This window comes from Dama dama, chromosome 4 (genome assembly GCF_033118175.1).
Source record: "Dama dama isolate Ldn47 chromosome 4, ASM3311817v1, whole genome shotgun sequence".
NCBI classification, from domain to species: domain Eukaryota; kingdom Metazoa; phylum Chordata; class Mammalia; order Artiodactyla; family Cervidae; genus Dama; species Dama dama.
The window spans coordinates 9,854,055-9,869,378 of record NC_083684.1 but is presented as its reverse complement, the minus strand read 5'-3'; the positions used below and the strand labels follow the sequence as shown (position 1 = coordinate 9,869,378).

Genomic DNA, 15,324 nt, shown 5'->3' with positions numbered 1-15,324 from the left:
TAGTTTTATGAAATTCCAGAAATTGTTCTTAGATGAGCAAAAATTATACTTCACACTTTCTTTTCCAATCATTTACCATAAGCTAACTGAAAAGTCTTTTGACCGTGGATGTTGAGAAATTTTATTTTGTCTTCAATATGAGAGGAACAATTTCAGCAGTTTGCATTTTCTATTTTTTGCAAAATATTTATATGCCATCTAGAAAGAGTAGTTTGTATAAATTACATTTGTGGGCAATAGACTATAAATTTTATCCAAAAAATAATTTTTTAAAAATATGTCTCTCCCAAATTTACAGTTCTGTCAAGTATATGCATGGCCACAAAGATAACAGATAAAGTGTTTTGCCTTTCTTTTTTAAAGATTATTTGTAAGAAGCAGCAGGGCATTTGATGAATTCCTTCAGGTGGACAGAAGTCACTGCTCTCTCTCGTGCTTGAAGAGAATACATTGAAGGAAAATGAGGAATCCCCACGGCAGCATTTCCATCTGTGTTGATGGGTTTTATTTTATGTGTTTCTAAACTTGTAACAACTGCCTTTTCTTCCTCTTTCCATCACGTTCTCATATAATGCTTTATGGGTTCCCTAACTCTCTTTCACAGATTTATTTGTATCATCTGGAGCAGACGGTGAAGCACTTAAAAAAATTGTCATGTTTTGTATAATTTGGATACGTTACCCATAATGGGCAAAAAAAAAAAAAAAAAAAAAGTTAGGAAATACAGATGTGCAAAATGTGACAAAGAGTTAAATTCCTTATTATGAACATCAATTAAAAATTGGTTTTTGGCGAAACAAAAAATCCCACATTAAAGTGATCGTGCCAGATCATTTTAAACAACCTGGAGCCAGGGCATAATTCTCCATATTTCATTTTGCCTGTGTTGCTATTGTAGAGTCACAGAGCGGGGCTTCTCTCAGGGAGGGACCTGAGTAATTACGGGGTAAAGAGAGAACTGTGAGCCTACTTGGGATGGACAGACAGCATGAGTGTGTGTGTGTGTGTGTGTGTGTGTGTGTGTGTATGCACGTGTGCGTCTATACATATATTAACAATGTTTGAAGATTTGAAGCTGTTTTACCTACACCATAACCTTATCCATTTTATGTGTGGTCATGGAACCAGCTCCAAGTCTCAGTTTTGATCTTGATGTTCAGTTATCTGTCTGCTTTCTTTACCATGTCCAAAATTATAGTCCAGTCCTTCCAAAATTTGTTAGTCCATTCTGACCATAGTCAGAGTCTAAAAAGGATATTACCAAGCCAGATAACTGTGATAGATACCATCTGTCTTTACATCGATTGGTTTGAATAGTTAAGGATATCATTCATGTCACTAATGTACCCTGAGCATCTCGCTTTTCACAAGGTAAGTGAAAAAGACAAACAGTACTGTCCAGGTTTGGCTTTCCTCAAGCTTGATCCATGAAAAACAATTAATTTTCATGGTTAATCTTTCTCTTTAAAAGATGTCAAAAACATACATCTTACTTAATACAGCTAAATATTAGCCACTGCTTATCTAGTTTAAAATCCAAAGCTTATTTAGAAGAAAAGAGTAAAAGATAATCCAAACACCTAGTTAAAAAAATACCTCATTAAGCTTTCATAGCTATTGGTTCATAATTACTGTTTAATTTATCCCCAGTTTGAATGGTTTTCATGGGATTAATTTAACCATAATATCCAATTTTTCTCACTCTTATACATAACTTCAACTTGCTTTGGATTTTAAGGCAGGTTTTCTGAAAATGCTTACAGAAAACTTCTTCCAGCCTAACAGTCCTTCTTTCTAGAGAAAGAGCAGGGCTACATTTTCTCAATTCAACTTACATCAATAAACATGCATTGAATGGCCACCAAGTGCTTCAGAGACACAAAGGTGAATAAATCACAGTCCCTTTCTTCAATGAGTTTATAATGTATCACAGAGTTCTAGCAAGTTTCAAAAGAGAGGCCGTTGACTGATCAAAGAAAATTATCATTATGTGCCCAAACAGGCCTCCAAATTATCTGTGTGCTCAGAACAACGCTTCATTAAGTTACTCATTTTCTCTGGTTCCAGCAGTTCAGTCAGAGGAAAATTAAAAAAAAAAAAAAGTTCTTTGATTGCAGTATGTTGTCCCTGGCCCACATAAAATCCAAACCAATACTTTTCTGCACTAAAAGAGAAGTCCTTTCTTCAGCAGCAAGCAAACTTTCTTTAGCTTCCTTCTCCCACCGGGTGTGCATGTCTACTTGGTCAACTACAAGTACCACTCACTTCATTATGAACTGCCTCCTGGTCAGTCTCCCTTAGAGCAGCTATGCCCTGTCCACAAAACATGGCATTTTAACACTTGAAAAGACTACAGAAAGGTTTATATATAAATCATATATGTGTGTATAAGACATATATAAATATTCTAAATATTGTATATAAAACCTCTGTATACAAGAGAGAGACATTAACTCATATTTCTCAGAGTCATCAGAACAACCAAAAAAAACCTCTTTTCACCAACCTTAAATAAAGGCAATGCAAAACTACTATGTTACTGAACAAAAAATGTTTTATACAGGCTTGGTTTCTTTCTTTAACCTTCACACTATTTAGAGCACTAATGAGTTTTTTTTTCTTCAATTTCTGAGGACTCTCTGAAATAAGTTTATTTTTAGTATTTTCTTAAACCATAAAGTGTATTGGAAAATGAATATCAATACATTGGAAGATGTTTTCTAAGTAAGTCCAAAGATTCTGTTTCTAAACAAAGTTTAGGAGATTCCTAAACTGCCTGTAGGAGTGGCCGTGCTTCCTCCTCTGAGAGGCCAGTATTCTGTTAAAGAAACATACCCAGATACTGTCCTCCTGGCGATACTGCTTCCAGTTCCTGCCACTGTCGCTGAACATCAGGAGGTAGCTGGTCACCCAGTTGGAGCTCCCATATCCCCCCTGGGTGGCCACGGCAGTGATCTCCATTCTCTCTCCAAGGTCAATCTGCAACCACTGGTATTTATTTGACACAAGTGGAGACCAGCCACCAGCTCCTTTCGTGAAAAGAGAAAAAGGAGAAGTGAGCAAAGAATTCATTAAACATCTGTTAATGAACTAGCAATGCCAGTAAGACTATTCCTCTGTGAAACTTCAGAAAGTCAAATCTCCAAATTACAAAACTTTCCATAATAGTAAAAAAAATACAGAGAAACAAGAATGTAATGTAAATGGATGGCGCCTAAATTAATTATGTTGATTTCTAGGTGTTACAACCGTCGGACACTGGGAGAGCTAATTCAGTGAGGTTAAACTCATTGTAGTTTTAAAGTCCTTAATTTGAGAGGCAGACAACCACGTCAACACATGGAACTAGTATGTTCAGTGCCCACACACATGACTGAGGAATGATTTGCCTTCAGACTGTGATTTACCTTCAAACTACATGGAACTTGGAAACGACCTCTAATGTCTGATCATGTTTAGACTCCTTAGAGAAAGAAGGACAGCATTAAGCCCCAAAATACAAGAATGGTCAAGGGATCATTCCTGCCTTCACCCTGTTTGCAGTCTTATTCCCCGGTGGCTCAGATGGTAAAGAATCTGCCTGTCAACACAGGAGACAAAGGAGATGCAGGTTCGATTCCTGGGTTGGGAAGATCCCCTGAAGGAGGGCATGGCAACCCACTCCAAGTGTTCTTGCCTGGAGAATCTCAGGGACAGAGGAGCCTGGCGGGCTACGTCCATGGGGTCACAGAGAGCTAGACACGACTGAGCACAGCACACAGGAGGAACAGACATTGAAAAGCGTGCTGGAGACACAGCCTGGGAAATGTTAACGGTGAGGCAGGCGCAGGGAACCGTAAGTGATGGATACAGTAAGTGATGGAGAGTTCCATCCAGTGATAACTGGCTTGCAGCAACGGGCAAGAGATGATCACATTTCCAGGAATTCTACAAGATGATTATTAAACATAGCCATCTTTGCAACTGGCCATAGTGGGAGTATTTAAACCATGAAAACTGGCAACCTCTACACATCAGTGCTCACCCCGACCCCAGCCAGTTCACCAACACATCACTAGCTGTGTCCTCTCTGGGAATGGGGGTGACCCCGTGGGGGACAGGAGAGCCACAGGAGAGAGAGGAAGCTGTTCTTGAGCACTCGGAAGCACAGAGGGGACGTCTACTGTGTATTCAAGGAAATAGAGGTAGAACAGAATTTACTGTGTTTCGTTTTATCCAATGCACACCAGAAATTACAGATGTGATACCTACTGTAAGTCTTGTTAAGATATTTCACTATACATCCAGTTTACTATAATAATGCTTTACTTAGGGAATTTCTTTAAGTAATATTGACATTGCTGACTTTGTAAGTATTATATAATCTCTGTAAAAGTCATTAAATAGGGTTTAACCTATTCTTGAATCCATAATTATCTATTATTTGATATATATTAAAATGCAGTATCTGTTACATAATATACCAAATGAGAATATTAGTCCATGCTTTCTTTTCCCCATTCTTTTGCCTTCCACCTGAGGCTCTAAGAATAAGTTCTGACATTTCAAATAGAGATTATCATTAATTTATATAGAGTTTTTGAGCAAACTCCAGGAGAAAGTGCAAGACACAGGAGACTGATGTGCAAGAGTCCATGGGGTCACAAAGAGTTGGACACAACTTAGTAACTGAAAAACAATAAATCTACAGTTTCTATTCAAGCATTATTCTTGGTATCTGTGCCCTGTTTTATAAACCCTGAGTCAGGCCCTAATACAGAGATGCCCAATGAATATTTACTATTTTGGTGCAGCACATACCATTGTGAGGCCTAAAGGGAGACACCTGTGTGAACAACCTGCTTTAATAAGATTTAAAAATCTTTTGGGTGGCAAACAACACAGTGACACTCTGAGCAAGGAAACGCAGAACTCTGTGTTACTTACAGCTTCAAAGAGGAGAAGATTTCCAGGCAGAACCATGGAGGGAAAAGTGTCCCCAGAAAGGATGACTAGCTGAAGCTGAAGGGGGCAGCTGATGTGTGGCGAGCGGGGAGGAGTTAGCTAGCTTTTGTGAGCTCCCTGTGGACTGGCTAATTTGCAGGGGCTCCGGGCAGCAGGGGCTATGTCCAGGCATCTGCACCTGGCGCCTGCGTGACCAGTTTAGATGTGTAGTGGACACAGAGGGTGTGAGGGGAGGGGCTGGGTTTGGACATAACCAGCTGCTCAAGAAGGGGAACTAACCTGGCTCCAGTCAGGACCTCAAAATGAGTCAAGACAGCATCTTTTAAAAGAATTCTATTCCTATAGTGTCCTCTCTTGACAGCATCACACTAACTCCTGCTTGTATTCAGCTATGCCTCCTGAGCTTACTCCCTACATAGTTTTTAGAACTAGATGCTTTTTTTCCAATTTCCTTCTGTCTTGGAGGGAATCATTGTCCAAAAGTGTCTTCCAGTCTGTACATTGAAAGTACAATGCTCTCCTTAGGGACCCAAAATATTTAGAGATTGTGCAGTTTTTACTGGTCTGTTTTTACTTTTCTCTGTATTTGCCCTTGGAGAATGTGTGGCTGGGGCTGGTAACCTGGATGAGTAGAGTTCCTTGGGGCACCATCTACCATGTTTAGGTGGTGGGGAAAAGCTCTTAGGTTTTAAGTAAGAAGGCTTGCTGGGTAGACAAGGGACCTGGCTGTAATCTGAGCGCCTTGGTGTCCCCGACCTAGCACGGCTTTGCTGTCCACAAAGGGCATCTCTCATGCAGTCTGTTATCTACGTGGAAGAGAACTTACTTTTGAATGCTCTGAAGAACACCTTAAATAGCACCTGACCAAAAACAGCACAGGGAGTTCTCGAACCCTGACTACGAACTCCTCTCATAGCATTATTTTAAAATCTAAGCCAACTCCTTCACCATATTTCATTTCTCAGGGTGTAATGAAACTCCATCCAACTTTTCCACTTATTTCACCGTGGTATTACTTAGTGTTTACGCAGTGAGTACTTTGGTCGGGCACGCTGTGAAGGCACTGTTACTTAATTCCCAGGGCGCCTTGCCGAGACACAGAGGGTCTGAAGACCTCGCACCAGCCTGCAGAGCGGCAAGAGGCACCGTGCTCTGAATCAGGACACGGCAGTGTGCCCGCTTGTTGTTGTGACACGTAAGTGGGTGCGTCATAACGGGTGGAGAAAAGACAGCAGCAACCAGGGCTGGGGAATTTCAGGATTTGGCTACCTGGCAATGGGGCCGTCTTCCCTCTCTAGAGTTAACAGCAGACCGTGTCTTTGAAGTATGGGTACATGACGGGAGGGGTGAGTGGGTAAAAACTTCCCTCCAGTGTCCAATCTAATTTTTACTGTTCTGCCTCAGGTCTATCAAAAGTCTTCAAGTTGAAAGTTTCTGGGGTCTGATGTTCACCAAGGGTGCTTGGTTAATATCAGTACCATAGTTGCAGATATGTTGCAACTCTCTCTGCATTTTTTATCTTCTTTCTTTACACATCAAAGTTGGGAAAAGAATGGATGAAGTGCCTCTAGCCAGCCATCATCTTTCCCTGGAGTTTCTCTGTTTGGAATTTTATCTACATTACCTTACACCTTTGAGAAAAATACTGAGTTATTTTGTTTCTTGCTCTTTCTAGTTAATTTTAATGGTCTAAAGTTGGTCATAAAGGCATATTTTTAATACAGAGATGCATAATATTTCTGTGGCACTTTTGACATTCCTTTATAGACCACTATTTAAAACACAAACACGTGAGAGAAGCACAGTGAGAGGGAAAAAAAAGAATCAGTGTGATTCCAGTGAGTGAAAATTGGATCATCAATTCTCATCAGGAGCACGAGGCGTCTCTCACTGACCGCTCCCTCTTCCCAGCATCACTCACCGTTACAGCTGCACCAACCGACTCGAAACATTTGCAGTTAATTGACCTTGAACATTTCAATTTCTTACCTGTGGCGAAAAGGTACTACTGATATGCTAATCAAGCGATGTCATTAACGAGGTACACCAATAAGGTAATGGGAATTCAGATGCTCCCAGGCTTTACCAAGTAATGTCAGCAGGATAATTCAGCCATAGGGAATCCTGAGATTGCTACAGGGTTTTAAACTATGCAGCGCTGAAGACACACATGGTGTAAGTGTGTGATGGAGTTTTGAAGGTTCTAATTTTAAAACAAAAGCTGAATAGCAATATGGAAAACGTAAGTACACAGACCCAGGTATATAGACCTGGGTACAGAACTCAGCGCCCTTCAGTAGTGCCAGCCTATGATGACGTGTAGGGACAGCAGTGACATGAAATGAAAGTGCAACTGCAGCTGTGTTTAGGCCACCCCAGGCATAGGTCTCCCGCATTGCCAGCTGGATTCCTCGCCCCTGAGCACCAAGCATTCCATGGTTACTGACGCTTGGTCGACAAGACAGTCTTGTCCCTCCATTCTTTCCCTCCCCACATCGCAGTCCTCCTCCCCCTCTTCCACCCTCCTTTTTCTCCTGCCTTGGCCTCATTACTGAGACTTGGCATAATAAACTGTCATAAATTTATTCAAACAGAAACATTTCTTGCATCTTTGTATCACAGCCTGAAACTTCACACTGAAAACCCTTCCACTCATTGATGAGACTTTACATTAAAGCACTGTAGTACTGCTATGAGATGTAAATTTAAAAAGCTCAAGTGCCTATTGATTTCGCTCTCACACAGCAAGCATGTGAGTATATCATAGCTGTTACTTTTTGAACCATAAAACAATTATTACTGCTATCAACTCCAAAGAGTTACCATCACAGTAAAGTTGAGTTTTGAAAAAATTTAGTTACTGAATGACCACAAAATACAGCATCTCTTGTGTCTGCTGCCTCCTGCTTTTAAACATCAGGTTCCTAAAGAACCAGCTTCTATAATATATTTTGCTATGAACTGTCAAGAAAGAAAAGCAAACTAAAAATTATCCAATGCCTACTGTATGCTAAGTCACTAGAAATTTTATGCACAATATTAAACTTAATTATTAAAATTATCTAGTGAGATGAAATGTTTTAACATCTCTTCTTTTCAAATGAAACTTTATTTAAAAAAGAGATTTACAGAAGCTAAGTAAATTAACCCAAATTTTTAGTATAGATGAAAAATTATTTTTAAAATGATTTTAATCTGTTAGGATCTTATTTTATTTATTTTATTTTTTTAAGTAGGATCTCATTTTAAAAATCTCCTCATTTTTCATTCTTTAACCTTGAGATAATTATACAACTATCATTTCCCCAGACTGGTATATTCTATCCCAAGAATATATTCAAATAGTGTATTCAGTGTTATTTAAATATAAATAACTAGCTGGCTGAATTATGTTTAAGACCCTCATAGCCTATCTACTAGGTAGCATCTATATTTAGTTCGGGACATGGAGGAATATCTTACAATTTCATAGAAGTGAAAGAAAAAGTGAAGATAAAGTACCCTTGGTTGGAGCCTTAAAATACAGAAAAGAATCACATCTATCCCCTACTAATATTAAAAATGGCATGACTGCCACTGCTGATGGTCACCAGTGAAGGTGACATGTCTCAGAGCTTGTCGACTTTGTGAAGGTTGGAACACACGAAAGGGCAAGCCATATTTCTCCAGATTTAAAGCACAGCAGGACAGAGGTGTCCAAGGACGCAAGACACAAGTGAGCACAGTTCAGTAACAGCTCTAGCCACCATCAGGGCATCTACATTTCTACAAAGTAACCAGGTTAATTAAAATTCTCATGGGGAAATTTCTCTCTAATATTATTTTTTTCACGTGTGATTTCATCTAGATTTCCCCACAAGTGTAAACTGGCCTGGATCATTTTGATCTTGACAGTAATTACAATAAAGTAAAAGGATCAGAAAGAAAACTGTGCCAATATTTGTCGGGCTCCCTTAAATGATCTGCAGTGTCCTGGGGCCACCATTGAGAACCTTATCAAGCTTTGTATTTCTACCAGTGTTGTTCTTTTTGCTGGAAGAAACACAACTCTATCAATGCTCCGTGCCTGGCTCGTCTGAATCTTGGCCCGGCTGCCCCTGCCCGCAGAGACTGTCACAGCATGGGCAGGCCAGCTAGCCTAGCCGGCAGGGCAATTCCTGGATTTCACTGAGACTATTAGAGAACAACCCTCTTTTCTGCTGCGAAAGCTGAAAGGATGGGGATTAGGCATCAAGCTGTAGGAGCAATGGTCGAGGAAACCCTGGGTGAAGCAGCAAAGACCCAAGCAGGCTGGGGAGATGAAGCGAGAGGCAGTTCTGACGGCACGGTCGGCGTCCCTGGATCCCGCTGGGCCCGCAGGGCAGCCCCCCGGCAGTTGCCGAGCTGTTGCTGTTCAGTTGCTCAGGCGTGTCCGGCTCTTTGCAACCCCGTGGACTGCAGCACGCCAGGCTTCCCTGTCCTTCAACACCTCCTGGAGTTTGCTCAAACTCATGTCCACTGAGTCAGTGATGCAATCTAACCATCTCATCCTCTGCCACCCCCTTCTTTGGCATTAAATCTTTCCCAGCATCAGGCTCTTTTCCAATGAGTCAGCTCTTTGTATCAGGTGGCCAAAGTATTGGAGGAGCTTCAGCTTCGGCATCAGTCCTTCCAGTGAATAGGCAGGTGGATTTCCTTTAGGACTGACTGGTTTATCTCCTTGTACATGAGCCACATGAGCACATGATCCCTTCCACTTGTGCTTAATCCACTCAGGCCACTGCACCAGCAATTCTTCACTCTTGTCTTCATTATTTTTTTCTCCTCAATGGATCCCACTAATATACATGCATGCTGTTATTTTCCCCACTTTAAAAGGAAAAAAACAACAACTTCTCTTGACTCCATTCTATTTTTTCTATTAAGATAATAACATTAATTCAAGTACAATGTCCACATGCATTCTTTACAATGTTTCTCATCTCATTTTCTCTTAGGCCAGTTTCAATTAGACTTTCAGTCCATGTCACTTAACTCAAGCTGCTCTTGTCAAGGTTACCGAAGAATTCTGTATTGCTAAATCAAATGGTCAGATTTCAGTCTGACTACCACTTGGCCTGTCAGCAACATCTGAGACATTCGACTACTCCCAATGCCCTGATATTCTTTGTTCACTTAATTTCCTCAAAAGCTCATTCTCTTAACCTTCTTCTTAGTTTGTTTATTTTTCAAATTTTTTAGCCACATCACGTGCCATGTGGGATCTCACTTCCCCCACCAGGGATCAAACCCATGGTCCCTGCAGTGGAAGCACAAAGTCTTAACCACTGGACCCTCAGGGAAGTCCCCCTTCTTAGTTTATTTGTTGCTTCATCTCCATCTCCAGTGATGGTTTTTCCTTTTATCTCTTCCCTCTTAAGGCTGAGATGCTCCACGGCTCCGTCCTTCACCCTGCGTCTTTTCCATCTTCATCCATCCCTGGGTGGCCCCTCTCGACCTCAAGCACTCAAAAATATCATGTGCCAGTAATTCCCTAGTTTATATCTGCATCGCCAAAACTCTTCCCTGATATTAGACTCACTGCTTGATATCTTTAACATTTCCCAAACCAAACTCCTTTTCTTCCCCCAAACCTCACTCTATTCACATGCTTCCCCAAACTAGCTTATGACTATTCCATTCTTAACAATTTTTAGGGCCGAAAAAAAAACCAGAGTTGTGCTCGACTCCTTTCTTTCTTTCTCATCATACTACCAAGCCGACAAAAATACTGCTGGTGTTACTCAACGCTGCAGAATCAGAGGACTTCCCCATCTTCACTGGGGCTCCTTTCTAATCCAGCCTGGATTCGCGCCACAGCAAGCTAACAAGTCTCCCTGCTTCTCCCTTTGCTCAGCAGGACTCCATCCTCTACACAACAGGTTTAAGTTATTTCTGTGCTCAAAACACTACACTAACTTCCACACACAGTGGAAGGCAAAGTCATCGCTGTACCGCCGCCAGATTCCTCACGTGACCTGCCTCCCGTGCAAGGCTCCTGCCCCAGGTCTGGCTTTCCAGATCAGGACCCTCCATCAACAACAGCCTCCTCGAGATTCTCCAAGTAAGTGTCATTCTCCCATTTCCCATCCCACCCTTTGATAAGCTATCCTTTCCACCAGGAGTGCTCTTCTCTGAGGAAGCTGGGGCTAACATCATTACCTCCGTCAGGTCTGCTCAGATGCAATGCGCTCATTCAAGCTTGTATCTCCTGACCATCCCTACCAAAATTCCTTCCACCCAGCAGTCCTGCTCCAAACCACTTCATCCAAACCAGTTTTTTTTTTGGCCAGATATTGACATATTTATACGTAATTTCCTATTTACTATACTTCTTTATCATTTATCTTGCCCTATTAGAATATAAGCTCAATGAAGCCTACAGTCTTTGCCTGTTTTGTTCAAAGATAGATCCTATGTGTCTAGCACACTGCCTGACACATAGTAGGAGCTTGACAACTATTTAATGCATAAAGGAATGAAGTAAATCTGTAGTGAAAGTGAAAGTAGTAAGACTGTATAAATTTATATACAAAATCTGAATGTATTATACCTAGTGGTAAAAGCTAAAACTAAAGAGCACAAGACACTTCTCTTTGCAAAATGGCATTTTCAATGAGGTGCTCAAAGAGAAAACTTAAAGCACTTGGCTGAGACACACATCCACACACACACAGGCATGCACATACACACACACAGGGTCTACCAATCACCCCAAAGTTACCTAGTTTAATCACTTGTGAACTATTATTTCCTAGATGTATTTATTGCTCTGTTTCCAGCTTTTTTGATACAATAAAAAAAAAGAGATGCTTTTCACTTTATTTCCCCAGCAAGGTTCTAAATTAATAATACCTTACTAAATTCTCCTAGGTTTTAGTGCTTTGCTGTTGATCAATTTTTCCTCCCAGCAAATTGGCAGGCTGACTTTCAGCCCTACTTCTTGCATTGCCAGATCAAACATTTCTGAAGTCTTTAATAATTCAGTGGATTGATCAGTAAATATTTACATCCTTTCTCTGCTCAGGCATTTTGATTGGTATATTTGATGTGCAAATTTGGGGACAGCCAAATTTCATCTTAGAAGACTAGAATAAAATTACAAAAATGCCAAATTCTGTGCTTTAATTCCACTACAGTCAGTTTTATTTCACTCAAATTAGTAGTTCTGGAAAAATTACTCTGAGCACATGATGTCTGAAAATTCAGATGGTAATCAGGATTTGCCCATGTTTTGCTTTCTAAGACCATTATAATACTTTTCTAAAAGTTTCAATTTAGATCTACTACACTGAGGCAGGTCATTTCAGTAAATGACCTCATGCATCAGATAGAGCATACTGACAATATCCCAGAGACCGAAAAACCATTTTTGCTTCCCTACCTTTTTTTTTATCTTCCCCGGCCAGAGAGAGATGATAAGCTGTCATGAGCCAAATGTCCTCATATCACTCCTGGGTCAAGAAACTGAAGTCACTCTCTTGTACCCAACAGACATCATTTCCACATAATGATTGGAAAAGCCAACAATACTAGGACACAGTATAATCAAAAGAGGTTAAAAAAAAAAGTGCAAACCCAATTCTAGGAATTTGATTGATTAAATCATTTAATATTTTCCCAATTTGAGAAAATGCTACAACATTAAAATAGCATTATAACCCCAATGAATAAGATATGTTTACCTCTAGGTTTGGTATTGGTATTAAATACACATATTTTATTTAATTCCATTATTTATTCCTTTTTAAGTGTTATTTTATCGTGGAAACTTTTCTTTCACAGGCAACAGAATTAGTGATGTTTGTGGCCAAGACAGCCTTAATGTCCCCCACAGCCTGACTAAACTGTAGACAGTTTTTTTTTTCCCCTCTGACCGAAGTACCCACCCTCTCTTTTTTTCAGAGCATTTAATTTAAGGAAGTTGCCATTGTAAATTATTTCTCTGGCCCTCGAAATGGAAATCTTCATGAAGCCTCTTTACAGTTTTACAACCCAAGAATGTCTTTCTCAAGAACCTGAGTCATCCCTCTGAAATGTAATCAAGAAAGATAGACGCCTCTCTCCCGGCCTCTGCAGGGAGGGCAGGAGCCTAACTCCCACAAGCACCAATTAGCAGACACAAACGCCTGAGCACCCTGGCCAAGGTCCCCTAGTGTTCTCCGGAGCTCTTCCATTAGCTCAGCCCAGGGCTCAAAAATCCCCCCATCTTGATTTCAGCAGTTCCCTCTCTCTCCCCTACTGCAGAAGTCTTGACCCCCATTGCTACAGACTTGAATAAAGTCTTTCTTGTCTTTTTAACTCAATCCAGTACAATTTTCTTTGATGAGATAATTGGTTTTTTTTTTTTATTAGAATGATGTGTTTTTCTTTTTCTTACCTAAATGAGTCATGCTCCCCAGAAACCATTACACAATCAGAGTCTGAAAAGATAAAGAACAAGGCTTAGAAATGAATGAGGGTCTGACTAGAGCTAACCAGAGGGATTCTTCACTGGAGTGGTGGTGGTGATTTGTGTATGTGTCAGTCGCTCAGTCCTGTCCAGTTCTTGGGACCCCGTGGACTGCAGCCCACCAGACTCCTCTGTCCATGGGATTTCTCAGGCAAGAATACTGGAGTGGGTTGCCACGCCCTCCTCCACAGGATCTTCCTGACCCAGGAATTGAACCCGCATCTCCTGCATTGCAGGCAAATTCTTTACCACTGAGCCACCAGGGATTCCCTTTCACAGGAGTGACAGTATCAGAAGATCTCTGCACATCTGCTCTACCTATTAACCAAAAGAATGTCACAGCCAGCCTCAGGGAATCTAAATAAAACAAGAGGTGCCATGGGGCCCAGAAGAGGTGATGGCCTTTGCCAAGAGAATAGCCAAAGGAACTAACTGGTCACTAAATTTGGCAGTGTACATCAACAAACATTTAGAGTTAGGAACAACCAAACCACACTTAGGGTACCCCTGAGCTGGGACATAAAGATCCAGTCAATGATCTCTGGTGGACATCAACACAACCACCACGTGCCAGGGAAGCCCCCCACCCAGCCGTGCCAAGACATCATCTGAGCTCCACTGATGCCAACTGCATTTTGGAAATGTGTAATGGGAAGATCAGGAAAGCAGGAGGTCTTAGCATTTACCTGAAAGAGACTGACACATCCAGAGGGGGTTCCTAGACTCAGCAGGGGTGGGGGTGGGGTGAGGGGACTTGGTAGAGTGGGCATAGATGGGAAACAGTCTCTGAAGTGAAGAGCAAGCAGGGTCTTCCCCAACTGAAAAGAATACTCAACTGCTAAAGTTTTGACAAAACTGAAAAATATATGGTGTTTCCATGTTATTTCTCAACTACTAACATAACCTGCAGTCTCAGAGGTTTGAAACTCTCAGATCAACCAATATTTCAAATCTAAATGATGAAAGGTACTAGAGTATCTTTATGAGTATTTTGTGTGTGTGCTTAACATCCTCAAAGCTGCTGATTATGCATTTTATATAATTTATAAATTTATAGATTTTCAAAACTATATGTAGATTATCAAGAACATTTGCATGTGTACATGGGGGGTCAACCAGAATTGATGTATCGATCTGATTAAAAAAAACACATTTTGCCATATGCATAGCATTGATACAGTCAAGTTTACACTCCAGAGTAGAATCACTCAACATTCATTGGGCATCACACAGATTTGTGGCACAAATAAGAGAGAAATAAACACACACATACACAATCTACCGTCTTTAACAGATATAGTGTTCTACAATTGCACAGTGCAGTTAGATACAAATAGGATTTCGTGTCTGAAGCCAGCAGGTACAATATTCCTCTGTGCTCACATTCAATTCCAGAAATGCTTTGGATGGCAGACTCTTTTGCTATACAAATGAATTGCTTCCTCTAACATCTAAGCACCCTAGCCAGCTCCATCTGGCTCCTGGCCTATGTACAAATAGAGAAACACAAGGGTTATAGTTTAAAAAAAATAGAGGAAAAATATGCTTTTTTGAGATTTATGTCCAAACTGTGATACATGACCATTAACTTTGCCAGTGATGGACATACATTTAGATTTTTAAAACATTATCCTCAATTATTACCTGTATGTTCAATGGCTTCTTTACTTCATTATACAAAACAAATCAAATTTCAACATATTAGATTTTTTCAATAGTTTATTGTGCCAAAATAGTGAAGACTACAAATAGAGTAAATGTAACAAACCACTGTTGGGAGGTTTTTTTCTAATTAAGCTTTTTTTTTTAAATTTATTAATCTGATTTTAGCCTACAGTTATAAACTTGTCATTTTGTCACTCTATCACCTAAACTGAGAGATAAACACTTTCTAAAATGATACTCCACCA

The 15,324-nt window shown here is 40.5% G+C and overlaps 1 protein-coding gene across 7 annotated transcripts in view; it reads right to left on the bottom strand.

Moving 5' to 3' along the window:
- Window positions 1–15,324, bottom strand: part of CNTNAP4 (contactin associated protein family member 4) — a 265,683-nt gene that overhangs the window by 174,479 nt on the left and 75,880 nt on the right. For 6 of the 7 annotated variants that reach the window (XM_061133985.1, XM_061134018.1, XM_061134042.1 and 3 more), the window contains exon 3: window positions 2,836–3,029. In XM_061133985.1, coding sequence (XP_060989968.1) covers window positions 2,836–3,029 — 194 coding nt within the window. The remainder of the gene's footprint in view (window positions 1–2,835; window positions 3,030–15,324) is intronic. The other variant, XM_061134007.1, reaches the window with a different exon arrangement.